Source organism: Vigna angularis, chromosome 4 (genome assembly GCF_016808095.1).
Source record: "Vigna angularis cultivar LongXiaoDou No.4 chromosome 4, ASM1680809v1, whole genome shotgun sequence".
NCBI lineage: Eukaryota > Viridiplantae > Streptophyta > Magnoliopsida > Fabales > Fabaceae > Vigna > Vigna angularis.
Window position 1 is genome coordinate 9,860,869 of NC_068973.1, and position 19,628 is coordinate 9,880,496.

Sequence of the window (19,628 nt, forward strand, 5' to 3'; positions counted from 1 at the left end):
AATCTCTTTGTTGAACATGTTGCAGACTTCATAATGTTTAAAATAAGTTTTTAGTCATATTTTGTTTTTAAATGTTATTTATAAGCATTTCTAAAACATAAGTGTTTGTTTCAAAGATACTAAGGAGTAAACCTTTTCATGTGACTTTGCATAGGGCATAGAATATTTTATAGTCTATTAAATGTAGTCTCCAACACTTGAGTGTTATATGATTAGTTGTAGCAATGATTTACTGTTAGATTCCGAATTTTAGTTCATTTTTTACCCTAAAGCTTGTTAGTAGCTAATGAGATTATGCATTGGTGATTACCTCCTAGTTTATTGAAAAAAGACATATATGTGGATACTTTGAGGACGAGAAAGGCATTTTATTAAATAACCTTTTATGTCTAAAGTATTTCTTTCACTGATGCCATTTTCCTTTTTATTAAATAGATGATTGTTGTGCTGCTTGCCACAGTTGGAGCAATCATGTCCATAAAAAATTTCAACAACCTCTTCAACAATAGTCATCAAAGAATAGGAGTTGCATTATATGGCATTATCTGGCTCCAAGTTTTATTTGATCTTTCTTGACCACAAAGGTAAAACAACTAAATTCCCTTTCATTGAGAATTTGTGTATCTATACGCATGATTTTGTTGGTTAGGAAGTTAAAGTAATTAGACCTTTTATGCTCTATGTTTATTAGGATTGTTAATAGAACAAGTGTTTAAAGCATATAGAGTACTGGTGAATTTGAATTCAAAGATTGTACATTAGTTGGCTTACTGGCTAAATCACTTTATTGCAAGTATAATATTAATTACTTTTGGGGAAATAATTGAGTTCTTTTGTGGAAATAATTGTGTGTTTTGTTAAAATGCAGTGTAAGGGTGAATTAATTGAGTTCTTTTGATGAAATCTGGAATTTGATTGTTAACATAGTAAATTGTTTCACTGTAACTCATTTTACATTTGATTGACTAAGTTCTATGAAAGTTAATAAAATTTCATTTGCTTGGTGTGAATGTATAATTACTGAAAAGATTGCTTTATATATATATATATATATATATATATATATATATATGTATTTGAATGGAATTATATCATGTTACAACATCTTGTTGGTAGTTTATGGTTAATGATTGAATCTTGATTGTCTAGGGTGTGATTATTTCACATACTTAAGACTTTGATATGGGGCTCATTACTTTCTATGGTATTTAAGTTGGTATGAATTACTAAGTATAACTTTGGGTCAAAGCAAAGATAGGTATGTTATGTTGATCACGTATAAGATGAACTGAGAATGGATTTTTGAGATGTAAAAATGCACACAAGTTGCTCTAAGGTGAATTAATCAATTCCAGCAACTTAATATTATGAAATTAGATTTGTTTAAGCTTGGAATTGGTATAGAAACAACATAGATCATAATATGACCTCCTAACAGCCCATTATGCAGGAAAATAAGGAAAATAAGCAACATCACACCCCAAAATGAGTTTTAGTGAAACAAAGGACCAAACAACAATGCAAACAACTTTGAAATAAGTATTAACACTGAATCAAGCTGAAAAATATCAACTAGGTGAAATTAAACTGGAATTAGTGATTCAAAGCAAAGCTAGCATGGTGATAAGTTGAAAACTGTGCAGTAGTTTGAACTCAAAGTTTGAGTAGTTTGAACCAAAAAAGTTCACTTTAAAAGGTGACAAAAGTGAACTTGAATTTGTCCAGTTTAGAACTTCCTGGTGGACATCTTTTAATTCAATCCTAGAGTCTTGTTCAACTTTTAATCATTGTCCTAGAGTCATATTAATAGTTTCCAAATCAGTTTGATTCATCTATTGAATTTTGGTTGGTGAATTAGCTTAAATTTTGGTGTTAAGAGCAACTCAAACAGTGAAATTCTGATTTGCAAGTATTTAGCCTCTCATGGCAGCTTAAACAAGTCTTACTTGGTAAAACAAAGTTGCTTAAATCATAAAATTAAGTGTCCAAACTCGTTTGAGCAAAATTGTCATTCAAACCATCAATTTTTCAACACTTTTCTGATATGAGTTGCAGAATTTTTTGAATCTGTGTTGTTGTGATTATTGCACTGAATTTCATCTTAAATTAGTAGCAAAAGCTTGGTTAAATAGATTAAAAAGAAGTGCACAATTCAAAATTAACAAACAGCCTGCATTGTAAAAAGCGAGTGAACTAGTGCTAAGCCAAATTTTCAAAATCTGATGCACATTTTACAGTAGCTCTCTTAGGCATTTCATCAAACACTTTTGCCTATTTTAAAATTGAGTTCAAATTAGCTATATCTGCAACTTATAATTGTTTCTTGCTTTCTAAATCCACTTTAGAGTCTCTCCTAAGTTCATTTTGAGTGCCACCTTTTGTTGCAAGCCTATTAATTGCTTTATTTAATTTGTTGGAAAATCCTGCAACTAAATTGTTTGATGAAAGTCCAGTGGTGCATGACAAGACTAGGTTCAAAATGTCCTTTGGTTATTACCGAAGGCTTTTGGCCCTCGGTAATTACCGAAGGCTTTTGGCCCTCGATAATTACCGAAAGGCAAAAGCCCTCGGTAAATGTTAGCGACAAGGGATTTACCGAGGGCTCTTTGGCCGTCGATAGGCCTTCGGTAATTACCTTTTACCGACGGTTTTTGGCTGTTTCCGAGGGCTTCTGGCCTTCGGTAATGCCCTTCTTTTTTGTAGTGATAGGAAGCATGAGAAACAAGTGTGTCTGGTTCAAAACATGGTCCACCTTGCTTAGATATGGATTTGCAGCTGAGTAAAATCTTACAATTGGATCAAACTTCAAAGACTGCTTTCAAATTTTGCATATACTGCTTAGGATTCTCAACTTCACCACACCTCCATCTCTCATAAAACATGTAGAACATCACTACTTCATGGCTAGGACCAAGAACTTTCCCGTTGGACATGCAATCTCCAATATCTCTTGGAGACACATTCTTTCAGTTGGCTTGAGAGAAGTCACCGATGGCTTGCAGAATGCCAGCTTCTTTCAGTTGCATGAATTATTTGGGGATTGCTCCTTGCATTTTCTGTATACCAATGAAGCAATTCTTCCTGTGCATTGCTGACCTTTAAATTCAGGAAATGAAAGATTATTTTTCATAGTACAATCACATTTGTAGATAATACAAACAGTAGAATCACCACAAACAAGAGTGTTGCGTGATCCAAGTCCATCAACATTTAGTTTTTCAAGTAGAAAAGCAACTGCCCTTCCTTTTCCAACAGCTTGGGCTAATACATCCAAAGCAATACCATTGCTATAAATTATTTTCACATCTAACTGGAAAAGAGAAAAAATTAATATAAATATATAATGAAATTGTAGCATGTCAATAAAATATCAGATCAAGACAATCAAATCAACTAGGTATCTATGTATACTTATCAGTTGTTTGTTTTTATAGATGAGAAAGGATGGCAGAGGGTCTTACCCCTATCAAAAAACAAGTTGCAGGCAAAGCTTTCAAATGAAGTAGACAAATTTCTGCCATTAAGTTTATTATGAACTATAATCTCACCCCCACGTTTCTCCAAACGTTTTGAGAGAGCTTTGACGACATTTGGGGCCTTCCCTTTTTCCAAATAAAAGTTAACCTTGTGACGTCGTTGTTCTGTTTCTGACTGCAGTTACTATATAAATTTCAAAGAAAACAAGTTGATAAAAGAATATCAATGCTTCTATATAATATCTAATACCAAAATTCATTTAAGGTCATTCTCCTGAGTATGATTCAACATATAAATTTTTTGATAAGTATCTTATTTTTTATAATTAAAAGATTACAAGGTAGTTACATACTTGCATAGTTAGTTCAGGAAACTTGGCTATTTCTTCCAAAACCACGTCTTTGTCCCACTTATGATCCAGATACTGTTTCCAATAAAAAATAAATTGATGGCCATAATTATACAACTTTTGATCAGTTATAGAAACTTTTGAACATAATAGTTGTTTGCATGAGCTATGACTGTAAAAAGATCGTCATGCTTTCATTTTTAATTTGCATGAACGCCATAAATATAACTAGAGGTAAAATTACTCTGAATCCCTGATGCTAATCAACAAATCTGAACTTGATGCTCATAAGTTATGTGTCGGCAACATCCGAACAGAGAAGTTTTGGGTTGTCTCCTCTACCCCAATAATTTGTCAAAGTCTTTCTGGGCTAAGAAGAACATTTTATATATTATAGATCACTTTCATCTTTATTACTTATCTGTCATCAATCTCTCTCTTTATCAATCAATCGAGAGAATCTATCTTATCCAAAAACAGCAAATAAAATCAAATCTCCTAAACAATTAAAACTCCCACAAAATCCAAAAGAAAATCACATTGAGTTCATGCAGATGAATACACCCTTATGTGTATCGCTTTTTAATTTTATTTATCCCTTTTGAAAGGGAAGGGAAAAAACATTCTTTGGGTTACAAAGGGATATGCCTTTGCTTCTCGCTAAAGGAGAAGAATGTAACAAGACAGGAAAAAAATTTAGATCGTAAATATACCTAAACCACAGTAAGTGTATTAAAAATAAAATAAGTTCAATATAATTAAATTGAACTATTAAATAATTAACTAGGTTTCAGTAAATATAGTTTAAGTTTTTTTAAGTACAAAAAGAGTATAGATAAACTATATATATACACTTTTTAAGTAAACTGTACCCAACCCTGGCATAAAGCAATCGAACACCAGATAAAATTATGTTGTATCAAGGTGAAATAACGTATAGCAAGTGCCATCTGCAAGTTCACCACCCAAACCACGCACGTATACATTGTTACGCCCAGCATATCCCTTCCGGCTGTTCTTCCCTCCTCATCAAAGGTCTGAGGCTCAATTGCTTCAGTGCAGAAGAAGAATATCATTGTGGCATTAATGAATCCATTAAGCATCCAACTAAGTACTATACGGCAGCTAAAGAGGCTCAATTGCTATCTTTTCTTTCCTTTTATTTGGTGAGTTTTATTGTTTTTTATTTAAATCAAAAAACATCATTTTAACACGACAACAATGAAATTTTTTGTTTCTCAGATATTAATAGAAACATGACAGCATATTAATACCTGTTTGGATCATATTTTTGTCACCATATAAGCGACAATTAGTGTTTTCAGCAAGAAAAGAGGAAGGAGAAATATTCTCCATTTTGGAAATGGCCATTTGAAGGGCTTGAGAATTTGAAACAAACATTCTTAGATGATAAACACAACTTACCTTCAGGCAATACCTGGCAGATACATCCTGGTCAAGGACCCCAAGGGCAATTACAGGAAGTGACGAAAAGAAGACACTATAGAATAGGGTGAATCCAAATGTGATGTTCTTAAAGAAAAAATAGCATATCTGCCAGAAGAATAAAAAAGTTAATATAACCATTAAAGCTTTCAGATCAGAACATCCTTCAGGGCCTAAATCTATAGAATGCTGAGATCCAGTTTGAGTGGCAATACCATTGGTGACATCCTCCGGTAACACCAATGTCCATGTACAAGAAGTAATCTTTCCAAATACTTGAACTGTGCAATTGCAATATCACTAGACATGATGACGGCCTAGGGGAGAAAGGATACAAATCAAAAAAATTTACTAAGACAGGATATGAACGTGGAAAATCAATTTTAAATATTGAATAGTATGTCAATTTTTTGGATACCTGCATTCCTTCGACGCCACTGATTCCAATCCCTACGTCTGCTTCTTGAAGCATTCCGACATCATTAGCTTCATCACCAATAGCTAATGTTGTTTTACCAGTTCCAGATTTGACCAGTCTAGTAACCTTGAGAGGAACCAATAATAATAAAATACTTTTAAGAGCTAACTAGAATAATCATCAGTTTTAACAAAAAATATATAACATGCCGAACAGAGGGATGCAGAACAGGCTTAAAAATACCAGAGCCTTCTGCTTTGGCGATGAGCGGCAGCAGATAACAGATGCACAATGACTTGCAAGCTCTAGAAACATGTTTTTCATATTATCCTCTAGAGCATATGTTAGTGATTTTCCATCAATGATCAGAGCAAATGTCTGCTGGCAAGTCCCTCTGGATGCAAAATGCAAAAAGAAGTTGAGCACCTTCAGATAGCTGACTTTCCCTTGATACCTAAAAACATGAGTAAGCCTATAAATATCAGCACCCAAATTTCAAATACACAGGTTCTCTAATATGCTTTTAGCTAAAGCCTAATGTGTGGATATTTTTTTTTACTAGTCATATAGGAGTTGTAACATCCCAAAAATACAGTAGCAAAACCATATAATAGGAATATCACAAATTAATAATATTACAGATCAGTTTTACAAAAGAGATTCAGTACAAATACGGTCAAACGACCTTACAATATTACGAGAAATTAAAAACTACATAAAAGCTGAAACTAGGCCGAACGGTTTACAAAGGACCTATACCGAACGGTCTACAAAAGAAGTAGCCCAAAAGATGATCGAACGGTCAATACAAAGAAGCCAATATCTGATTGAACGATTTTACTGTTCGGTCTTAACTTCCACCTCGACAAGATTTTCTTCTAGAGCTTCTTCCAACAATTCCTCTCCTTCTGTTCACATCCATACGGATGATCATTGCAACAGAAAAACAACCAACGAACGTACAAAAGGACAAGGCAGGAAACAGGGTAAGCTTATGTAATTTAATTCAAACATCAACATAGATTTCACACAATACAGATAAATATGATAATTCATTCACTTATACATACAAAGCCTAATACTAGACTCTAACTGTCCGGACTGTATGAATTTCGCGTAACTACGACGTTCGTGCACCCGGGTGATGTAGTATAACTGGGATACCCTCAACAACTGTCACCCGAGGTTAGTCCTATCTGTCCAAATTAACCATAAGGACTATGACCTCCTGCCATTCTCACGCATGACTTACCATTCTCTACGTGAGAAACGAGTAATCACGGAATATCAGGATGAACCGCCAGCTTAGCATGCCCACTGATACGACTGTCGCGGTCATACAAATTTGATGTGCACGAATTAATGCAGTATATTACTAGGATTTGACTCCTAGGTCGTCTCTCAAGGACCAATTTATGTGGTTCAGTCTCAGATTTTACACACGAAGTGGGGGGTGTTTTTGTGTTATGGTTTTGGTTGCGGAAAATATAAATTAAAACTGAAATTTAAATAAAACAGAATTTAAAAACTTTTGAAATAAATTTTAAACACGGTAAAAATGGAACAGTAAAAATCCAGAAACGGTAAAATTTAACGATGCAGAAAACAATAAACGGTAAAATAAAGAGACGGTAAAAATAAAACACTTAAATGAAAATGAAATTTAACTTTTTCTGAAAACGTAAATCAACGGGTGCAGTGAAAATAAATTGAGAAATGTGAATGAAGTTTTGAAACCGTAAATAGAAAACTGACAGAATGAAATTTGCAATTAACATCAATTAAAACCAAATACATGAAATTGTAAAATTAGACAAATCCTAAACCTCCCCAACGGGGAGGAAGAAAAATAAGCTGCAGAAAATAAAACACTTCCGTATTTGCTCTCTTCCTAAACTACTCCTAAAATCTAATGAATCTTTTTTCTCTGCTGCCATTGCTCTTTTATAGCCAAAATCAGAACTTGAACTTCCTCCCGTGACTTCTCTTTTCAGCCATGCTTTCACGTTGATTTTGTTTTGTCTCCAATTAACATCTTTTCCTTGCACAAATTGCTGAGCAATAGCTTCTTGGCCGTGAGAAAATAGGGTGAGGGTCCCTCCATTTTGCACCTACTCTTGTCATCTTGTTCACCACTTTGCCATGAACATTCTTCTGCCTTGGACGTGTGCTGGACTGGTGGACCTGTGTGCTTCCTTCTCCATCCAGCCTTCACCGTGATGTGTTTTGTTATTCAATACAACTCAAAACATTCCAGCACCGTGAGGCAGACGTTACAACAGCTTGGTGGCAGCCGTGGTTCTTCGAAACTGGACGCTGCAGCTCCATTCTCCCTTGCAAATGATAACTCTTCTCTTCCAATAATGAAACACAGCTCTCTACCTCATCCATACCCCTCCATGTGGTGTCCGTGTGTATCCTTCTTTCTCCTCATGCAACACCTCACGCTTCTCTTTACTGGACTTCTTCTTCATGTTGCTGGACTTTGTCTTCTTCAAGGTGCTGCACCGTGAGCACCTCCTCTGCTGCCATGGCCGTGAGTGATGTCTTCCAAACAAACAAGCCATTCATTGTATAGAAATTTCCCACTTTCACGTGGAGCCCTTGCCAAATTCCTTTGCATTATGGTGGCCCCATTGATGTTAGATGTTCCCTTTGGCTTATTGTAAAGTTTTCTTCAATGACAAAATAAGAAGCACGCGGGTGCTATATACTTCAATAAAGCATTTCATTTTGAAGTTTTGGACATGAGCTTTCAACATGGTGGTCCCCTCCTCTAATTCCAAATGTGTATTTGCTGAATGCTTCATCAAAAGGAATTTTTTCATGGGCTTAGGATATGTACCCGTGACATGGCAAGGGAAGGAACTTCCCAACGTGAATTTCCACTAAATGTGGCTCCTTCCTTCAATCTTCACTTGATTTTTGGATGAAAGCAAAGAGTTGTTCCAGCCAAGAAAAACAATGCTTAATCTAGTAAGCTTTGGACGTGCAAAAGTGTGTTATGCATGGTTTCCAAACCAACCAATATCACTTCTTGAAATGAGTTCTAAATTGTGCCAATATGAGTGTTGAATCCTTGAGTGTTGGGAGGTCTTATCACCGTCCAATGATCAATTCTAGCCACCACAAGTATCAAACAACAAGCAAACAATGCAAACAAATTAGAAGTCACTCAAATAGTAATCACTAGACTGACATAGGAGAGTAAAATAAATACTGGGAACAGCACAAAACGAATTTGAACAAAGTAAAACCTATACGTGAAAATAGACATCCAGACGAAACTATGAAAAAAAATTGCATGCAAAACGGATAAGAATTGAACTCAAACGAAGACACACAAGTTGACACAACATTCACGCAGCACTGGTAATCGTTTACAACACCCCTGTAAACGATTACCCGAGAGGAATTGCAAATGTGTACAGAAAGTCCAACACAGGTACTCAGTCAGGTGAACACAGGTCACCATTGGCAAAAAAACTGACTCTTAGGCACTTCTGCCCTTGTCTGAGGCTTGTTCAAGTGTTCCAGTGGTGGGAGAGGGTGGATGGTGATGTGATGTGAGGCCAAGGAGTGTGGGGTGACCCTCGTGACTTGGAGGAGCAAGCTGTGCAAGGAATGAGTGAGAGTGTTCAAAAAGGAACTGGTAATCGTTTACAGCACCCCTGTAAACGATTACCCGAGAGAAATTGGGAATTTGTACAGAAAGTCTAAATGTCCAAAAATATTTTCCAAAATTTTTCTTGCACTCAATAATGTAAATAATTCGTTTCAGATAATTCAAATTAATTAAAATAAGAATTTCTGATCGGATTAGGCTCAATTCAGTAAAATGGGAAAATACTGGATAATTAAGCACAATTCCATGATTAATTCTAGCACAATAAACTAAATGAAGTGAATAAAATAATGATTCATCACCCACATTCATACTTTACCACTTTCCAATATACATTCATGAGCTACTCCTCCCCGGAACGCTCGTCCATAATCCAAACCATTTCATCCATATCATATTCTATTCATCTTTCATTATTAATAATCTCAATTGAACCCTTCGCACAAAGATCCCTTAGGATACCAAATACCGAACGTTAAGCATCAGCCCCGAACAAGACCGAACGCTTAAAGTGAGACCAAAGGTCTCCAGTTCCAAACGGATCAAAACCGAGAGAGTGAATCATTGGTTTTAAGAAAGGGAGTGATTAACACAATATTTCTCGAGAATGACTAGAACCAAACGTTTATTTACTAAATGAGCCAATTGAATTAACTGACTCACGATTTAGACCGAACACCAACAAGCCTAGGCCGAGTACTAAAACTGGATTTAGACAGACACTGTGGGACATCAAATAAGGGTACATAATTGGATCCGGTGAATAAACCGAATGTCAATGAAAGAATGAACGATCTATGAAATCAAATGTAGGTATACTCAGATTTTCCATCAACACCAAGGAATGACTATTCTTGGTTGCACACTTATAGAAGGGTATTACAGAACAAAGACACTCGTCCTCAACTAGGATTCTTTCCAAATGAAAGGATCCAACTCCAACCGAGTCTACTAGAAAACTGAACTGTCAAAGAACATTCAGTAACGAACGCATACTTGCATAGAGAATTTCATACTTAGAATTCTTTATATCAATTCATTTCTTCAACATCTATTTTCATAGAATCAAACATCCATATCATAGTAAATATTCATACATCATACAGTCAAAACATATCAACAATCATACTTCATATTCATTCAGCAACTCAACAAACAAGCATCCATTAAAAACGAACATAGAAACTAATATACAATCAAATTATATAAGCTTCCCTTACCTCTAATGTGATCAAACGCTTCCCGATAGTGTATATGGTTCACCTCTATACGTCCTTCTACCCTCAACGCTCAACAATTCCAAACTACACCAAGTAAAAACCCAACACTATTAGAACCACTCATTTGAGAAGAGTGAACCACACATGAAACCAAAACTTGGTTTGCATTGAGTGAAGAGAAGGACTTACCAGCTCAGCTTCTCACAAACCAAATGGTTTAACTGGAAGCTCTTGGCGCCGGAAATGCATCTGCGGTGCCTGAATGGTGATCGGAGAAGAGAAAGTGAGTGTTTTCTTAGAGAGAAGATGAAGAATTCTAGAGAGAAGGAGGATAAAATGGTTTAGAGATTTGGAGAAGGTAAGCATGCATAGAAGTGGCACATCATTTGGAATTTGGCATTAACTACTACCGTCATCAAGAATGAACGTCCACTCTCCTGCAGCCACCTGTTTTCCACTTTCTGATTTTCAGATCCCCTCCTTTGACACCTGACGTCCGCTCAAATGGGGTTTTGGATGCGTTTTTATTGAGATCTAACAGGAGTTAAAGTATGAAATATTGATTTTGAATAATATTGATTTTTTACATCCAGTTTTCTTCTAACCAACTTTAGATCGAAGGAAATCCACTATAAAAATGTAATATTAACATTATAAACATACGAGATTTTTTATGTAATCTAAATTTTTAACCAAACATAATTAACTTCTTAAAGTGAAGCTACACACTCACATTAAGAAACTCACTTACACAACAAAAGATACAATAGTAATAAAAAATTATAGAAAATAAAAAAAACAAATACACCTCTAATACAGCAGGTATTACATAAAAAATTGAAAACAATCTTTTTACTCATTCTTGTAAGCTTGTGGTCTTGATTTCTCCTAATTAATGTTCTTACTCTCCAAGAATGTTCAAAGGATATTTTTTCTCAACAAGTAAATGTTCTTACAATGTATTTCATGCTTGGAAAAGGAACTAAACTCATATATATATATATATATATATATATATATATATATATATATATATATATATATATATATATATATATATATATATATATATAGCAAAAACATAATATTGACGGTTTTAATTGATGAGGTAAATAATTTAATTGATTAAAACAGAGATTTTAAATTTACATTTTCAACCGCTTTAACAATAAAGACAATTTTAATTCATTAGTCACTTGAAAAAAAAGATGAGTAAAGTAATTATTTTAATTTAAAAAGTTATTTAAAGGATAAAATTAGTATATACCAAAAGAGGAAATCCTTTCTATATAATAGTATAGTAATTTTGTTTTAATAATAATTAAAAAAATAATATGAAAAGGTGAAAATATTAAATATGTGAGTTTTGTTGAAGAAATAAATTAACGAAATTTAAAACTGAACATTTTGAAGGCCATCTCTTAGACCATTTTATACTAACTTTTAATATTTTATATGTATTTTTTGATGTAAATTGATTTTATTTAATGTAGTTATTATTGTTATAAATTTTAAAAATAACAGTTAAATTTTTTCAAAAATTAAACTATTAGAAAGATAAAATGAGTAAAAAAACATTAAATTTGAAAATAAAAAATGAAATATTAAATTAAAATGATCACGAAGCTTGTTGATGAAGAGAAACGAAGTGTAAGGGGGTGGAGATACGTACTATGGTCGGTGCTTTAAATGATAGGTGCTAGGATTCAATGATGTTTTAAAGAGATTCAGTGTCCCCATTTTTCAAACCCCCAGCCGCCAATGTTATTACTTCTACTCTTTTTTTTTGTTACCTTATACTTTTAAGTTCTACTTCTACTATTTTTTTTTTGTTACCTTATACTTTTAAGTTCCCCTTCACCAGCCGCCTCCCAAAAAATCTTGGAAGCAAATGGGAAAAATTAATATTTTTAGTAAAATAAAATAAATGTTGTTATTAATATTTTATAATAATAATAATTAAATTATCACTTTTGTATTTATGATGATATTTTAAATTTTATTAGAATAAAATCATAATATAAAAAAATAATTATCATTAATAATTTGTTGTAATTATAATAAAAATATTTTATTTTTATTAAAATTAAATTATATTATTTCAAAAATAATGATCACTAACAATTTATTATATATAAAATAATAATGAAAAATTAATAATCACTAGTATCTTATAAAAATAAACTTTTAAAATAAATTTAAATATTTACATCAAAATATAAAATTAAAAAAAAAACATAATAAAGCTTGGGTAAGATGACCAATTTGATATACCTTTTAAATCAAACTTAATTTCAGATACCTTTTAAAATAAATCTTGTCATGAGAAGAATCTAAGGTCGGGAACTTTGACCTTTGGATTCCTTTTTATTTGTTCAATTTATTTCTTTTTATTTTCAATTTTTCAATTTTTCTGTTTAAAATAATAATAATAATGTTAAGTAAAAATAAAATTATAATTTTATATTTTAATTAATTAAATTTTTTATCTATAAATCATTCTCAAACTTATATAATTTTTTTTTTAAATTTTTACTTTTATCTCCAAATTTCTTAAACAATTATCACAAATTTTATATTTAAATAATAATAAGTGGGAACACTAAGCTTGAAAGTGCCTGAGAGTGGCAACCTAAGCTTGAAAGTGCCTGAGAGTGGCAACCTAAGCTTGAAAGTGACCTGAGAGGGGCAAAATTGAAAGTTTGGAAGTGTCTCCCTAGTGGTAAAATTGACTTCCTTAAGTCTGCAAAGCTCAAGCAAGACACAGGAAAACGTGTCCTCTCTTCTTTCAGTACATCATTTTTCTTTGTCCTTTTACCTTCTTATTCCTCTTTATAAAGAATGGTTCCTCTATTTTCACTTGACATCTAATCTTCTCTCTTTTCCTTCTCTCGGCATTATTCACTTTTTCTTTCCACATTTGTTTCTTCTATTTTCATCTGGTTCTCTATTTTCATAAACTTCATGAAGAACAAAGGTTATACTATCCTAATGGCCTTGAAATTGACTTCAATAGGTATTAAGTATGGAGGTTCAGACACCAACCCCTTCCAACATTCAACTCCAACTGTGTTGCTCTTCCTCACAGCAGCATGTTCTCACGTACTTGCTTCCACAGCTCAAACGAACTGGTCAACTATTTTCATATTCAACGTCTCTGGTGTAGTTGGATGTGAAGCACTTATGTGGATTCTCATTGCTCCTGAGTTTTTATGGTGGTATATCATTAACTTGTCTCTTTTTCTTTTACTTGTCTACTTGTACTTCAACTACAATCAGATCAATGAACTCATTCGTGAGACGACTCTTTTACTTGTGACCTTGTGCTTCAACTACAATCAGATCAAAGAACTCATTCTTGGCATGACTCACAACCCAAATACGGTCTCCCGTGCAAGACTTTGTGTGTAAGATATGCAGGTGTGGTATACTTTGTACAATGTTGAATCTGTCAGGGGAAATTTTGTTATTTTTGTGTTTTTCTATGTGTTGAAAATATCTACTTAATCAAGGAAGATATCTATAGGATCTTTCTAATTAGAGAATGTAATTTTTTAGATTATTTTGTTTTCCTATTTCCCTAGAAGATTAGATTTGTTACAAAGCAAAAGAAAATGTAATTGATATGATTGAAAATAATAAAATTATTCTTATTTTCAAAATAACACATAGGAGGAAAAGGAGGAGGAGTGTAGGAGGAGGAGTTTAAGTGTAGTAGTAGTAGAAGGAGGAGGAGTTTAAGTGAAGGAGGAGGAGGAGTTTAAGCGTTTGGTGCTCTTCCTCCTCTTGAGCGCGAAAGACAACTTGGTAAACCCTTTTCCTTTTCTCTCATTTTAGGGTTTAAGTGTCGACACCGGAAAGTTCGATGATGCAGGTAATGTCTTCTGGAACCGTAATGGTGGCGACCTAGGGTTATGGTTTGAGATACAGATACAAGCTATTTAATGCCAAATAAACTTCCAGATCTGATACCAACATCAACAATAGGTTGCTCACCCTCTCTTGTTTTGGACGAATCAAACAATGCTTTGGTATTGAAAGCTGATAGTGAAAACACAAGGAGGTCGAGTCTTGTTTGGTCAAACTTCATTGACCTCTAAGAATTCTCAATTCCCACTCCCTTTATGCTTTCTGCAAATGAAATTTTAATTCAAAATGGGAATTTGTTTTGCGGGCTTCAGAGTTCTGTGTGGAAGAACAGATTTGCTATACTATTATGGAAAACCTATTGTTGTTGCATCCAATCCTACGCAAGATAAGAAATATACAGATTGCTCAAGATTTATATAGCATTTGTTCATCCATGAAAGAAACTGGGATTTAATCAATTAATTTTCGAAGTAATACTGAATTGTAATGTTTTAAACTGGTTGAAATGTTCTCGAGAGCTGTGTATTAGTTGTTTTAGCGGTTAATTAAACAAGAAGGGTCATGTAAGAAGTATTTTTAATGGTGTAGTTTGTTTGACATTGACAAATTTGGAGCAAGTATACTGTAGATCATAGATCATTTAGTTTTCAACCCGCATTTGGATTTTGTTTGTTTAAGATAAAAACCTGAGCACTTTCCATTAATATAACTGAATCAAAGAGTAGTTTTCTATAAATATTATACTGAATGTAGTAGAAAAAACCTGCTTATATTGTCATCCGCTGGTGGTTTTATTGGTATTTGGGTTACTTTGACCATATATGGGTCTTATAGGACATTTGTTGGCTTGTTGAGGTAATAATGAATTTCAAGCCTTATTATTCCTCATTAACTAATGAATGAAATATGTTGATGCAGACATTAGGAGTTCTTAAGGAGATCAGAATGACCACACATGCCATAATTAAATATATATGATTCATGGATATAATTAAATCTCTATTATTTAGGCATATTATAATTATACAATTTAATTATAATGTATTAAATATGGCATGATATTGTGGATTTTGGTTTGAGTTTTTGTTTACCTGTGTTTAGTCCACGATTGGAAATAAACTATAAGCTCTTGGATGTAATAACCACTGCTATTTTATATGATTATCTGTTTGCATGCTTAAATTTGCTAGTGGTTTTCTTCAGTTCACACTATCCAAGTTTTGTTTTCTAAGGAGAATGTGGTTTACCTGAAGTTGGACTTTATAAATGTTCAACTCCACTTGGCCGCAAAAAACAAGAAAGTTTGAGGTAAATCCTCAGAAATCATGGTTTAAGGATTAAAAATTAACGCTATATGTTTATTGAATATGCACCTCTTCTTTGTTTTAATGCGGATATAGAGTAAAACTTGCTCTATATAGTGTGCTTACTCTATTATTTTAAGTTGTGTACATGAGAACCTGAATGAAGATAATATATAGGAAATTATCTATTAGCTTTATTATCAACATATTTAAAAGAAATTATGAAATATAGTATGCAAAGGCTGGTTGTTATATTAGTCTTGGTTAAATAATGTTACTTGATAAGTGCGGTTATTGGTTATCACATTAATGCTCCTATGCTTTATCATGAAATTTATAGTTTATTATTGTTTTATTTTATTAAGATACTCTTAATGCATGAGTTAAACATCGTAACCTTCCAGAATCATTTTAAAGATTTCCATGGTCATACTACCATCCTTTATGATAACCATTGTATGAACTAGGAAGTATTTTTTAACCTTTCTTTTTAGTTCAAAAATTCAGTTACTATTTAATTGTCCATTGCATATTATCTTGTGAATTTTCGTGAAATTCTTGTTGTGATTCACGTATGATGGGATTTTATCATCATTCCTCTTCTACACAACATCTTTGAAGTCTATCTGGCTTAATAGGTAGAACATAAGGGTTAGCTCTTGAACATTAGTTAAACAATATCTTGGACCAATACATACCTAGCTAAGGTGTCGGGTACATAGATGATACATAATATATATATATATATATATATATATATATATATATATATATATATATATGTATATATATGGTTACTTCTTTCTAAGAACATTAAAGACATCTTATGTTAACTTTGTGTGCAGGCTCAGCAGCTATGTTTGTTGATCTGGCCATTTCTCATATATGGCCATTCAGTTTTAAAGACAAGGAAAACATTCTAAAATTAATTCCCGGTCGTGAAGTTTCGCCACAGTTTCCATATGAAGCTATCACATTTATTATACACGTCTTTAATCAACTAAACATTTACGCGTAGAAGATGAAAAATCTATATTGAACATTTTAAAAATAGAAAAGTATTTGGCATATTTATTTTCAGTTACTTGTTGTCCCTCTGTTTTCATAGAGATCAAAGCTTATGTTATTCGCATGGTTATGAAGGTTCAAAGGCCAACGACTTTCAACATTCAACTCCATTGATGTTGTTTTTCTTCACAACAATATGCTCTCACATACTTGTTTCCATAGATAAAAAATTGTATTAAATGTGATAATTTACGTTAATAATGTATTGTTTAAATACAAGTAATTAAGATTCTATAATTATAGTAATACAGACAAATAATTTTCTAAATAGGATGTTATCTAAATAGGATGTTAATGAATAATTACAGTAATTATTATCATAAAAGAAAATTAATATTGTGAATAGCCAAAATCAAGAGTCATAAATGATAAGATATTTGACAAAATATTTGATTCTATATAACTTTTCTTGACATGGTCATACCAAGTTTGTGTCTTAGTACGGTGAATCTGGTATGAGTGAGAGATTTAGTCAAACAGTCTGTAATTTGATTAGTAGTGGGAACATAAGCCACAATTACTTCCTTTTGTAGGACTTGATCACTTATGTAGTGCACATCTATCTCAATGTGTTTAGACCGTGCATGCATGACTAGATTAAAAGCAATTGACTTGGCACTTAGGTTATCACACATAATTGATTTTCTGAGCATTTGTAGTTTTAGTTTTGCTAGCAGATATCTAATCCAAGCTACTTCAGTAGCAAGATCAGCCAAAGCTCTGTATTATGATTTTGTGCTTGATCATGACACTACCTTTTGTTATTTCTTCCAAATGACTTGTAGTATTGTTGTTTGGTTCAAGAGCATTGTTGACAATGATACCTGCAGAGTAATTTGGAAGCAAAATCTACACAGGTTTAGTTAATTCTCTTAAAGAATTTCTTGTATCAATGAAACCTTCATGAAAGGGGAAGTGATTCTCATTGATCACATGTCTTGAGATGAAAATTCTCCCATGAGAGTTAATGCATTTGTATCCTTTGTGTGAGTTACCGTAACCAAGAAACACACACCTAGTTATATGAAACTGTAGTGTATTTTGATTGTATGGTTTAAGATAAGGATAATAGGCACAACCAAAAGGTTTCAAGTCTCCATAGTTAGGTTCTTTCTTATAAATCAGGGTGTATGGACTTTTGTTTGGATTTGTTGATGACAGTAGTCTATTGATTAGATGAACAATAGTTGAGAAGGCTTCCCACCAGTAGTGTAATGGCATTTTGGCTTGTGCTAACAGGGTTAGGCCAAGTTCAACAACATGTATGTGTTTTCTCTCAGCCCTATCAATTTGTTGAGAGGTGTAGGGACAAGACATTCTAAAAAACAATTCCTGATTTTGAGGCAATCCTTTGGACGGGTTTAAATTCACCACCTCAATCACATTGAATGATGTTAATTTTTCTGTTAAACTGATCAACCATAACTTTGAAAAAATTGAAGGCACATATAGTTTCTAATTTTTGCTTTAAAGGGACAATCCATGTGAATCTACTAAAATCATCAACAAAATGAACATAATATTTAAACCTAGGTGGAGACAAAATTGGGGTAGGACCCTAAACATCAGTATGAATTAAATCTAAAATTTCATTAGCATGTGATGAAGAGCTTTCAAAAGGCAACATATGCAACTTTTCAAATTGACAAGCTTCACAGAATGTGAATGAGTCACTAGATGATGTTTTCACATTGCATTCCTTCAAGACCTTTTCCAGAACTTTATTGTTGGGATGTCCAAGTTTTCTATGCCAATTTTCTTTAAGAGACATGTAGACATAAGAGTCTTTGTTGTCACATAGTTTATACAAACCATTTTTAAGTTTCCCTTTTAGAAAAGCCTTCTCTATCAGTTTATCCTTCACAAAGCAACAATTTTCATCAAACTCAACAAGATATTGTTGTCAGCAGTCAATTTTGAAATACTCAACAAATTTTTGGAACATAAAGAACATTATGCAAATGAAGATTATTCTATTTGGTTGATCTTGAGGCCATAACTTTCAGTCTTTCACCATTACCAACAAGTAAACAATTCATACCATTATTTTCACCAAGTTCCTGAATTTTTTCACTTTGGTGAGTCACATGGTTGTCGGCTCCACTTTCAAAATATCATTCATAATCTTGACCTTGATAAGGTGAAACTATGAATGCTTTGTGTCTTTCTTGTTTTTCACTTTCAATAGATTAAGTTTTCCCTGTATATGACTTATAAAATCGATAATAACATTGTATAGCAGTGTGGCCAATCCTTCTACATACTTGGCATATTGGTTTTGACATCCTACCTCTTCCTCGACCACCTATCGTGCCTTTGAAATTAGAGTCTCTCCAATTACCTTGGGATCCAAATCTGAGTTTGCAATTCGACCCAACTAATCTTAATATAGTCAGATAGCTTGACAACCACTGGACTGTAATCAGAATTTGAATCATTTAGTGTCTGAATCACTAAATCAGAGTTAGAGATTGGTGAACCTACCAACTTTAACTTGTCAACAAGATTTTTCATCTTGCCAAGATATTACCCATCTTCATGTCTCATTTACGTGTGTTGTGAAATTAAGATTTTAGATAGATGATTATGGATTTGATGTGTGCACCAGCAAGGCTTTGAGTTTCATCCCAAAGTTATTTTGATGTTTCACAATGAAGCAATTGAGTTGCAATGTCAATTGACATATAATTCAATAGTCGTCCTAGAATGGTTTGATCTTGGGCTTGTCAATCCTCATAGCTAGGATTGACTTTTATTGTCGTGTTCTCTATAGCAATGAATTGGTCTGGACATTCTATTGTCCCTAGTATATAGCCATTAAGTTTACATCCTCTAATCACTAGTAAGACTA

General features: G+C 33.1%; 1 protein-coding gene across 1 annotated transcript in view; it reads right to left on the bottom strand.

Moving 5' to 3' along the window:
- The window catches only part of LOC108330204 (phospholipid-transporting ATPase 10), a 39,138-nt gene extending 30,916 nt beyond the window's left edge, over nucleotides 1-8,222 (bottom strand). The window contains 3 exon segments of the mRNA XM_052876425.1: nucleotides 5,691-5,816; nucleotides 5,934-6,144; nucleotides 8,149-8,222. Of these exon segments, the coding sequence (XP_052732385.1) occupies nucleotides 5,691-5,816; nucleotides 5,934-6,144; nucleotides 8,149-8,222 (411 nt within the window).
- Nucleotides 8,223-19,628: the final 11,406 nt, after the last annotated feature.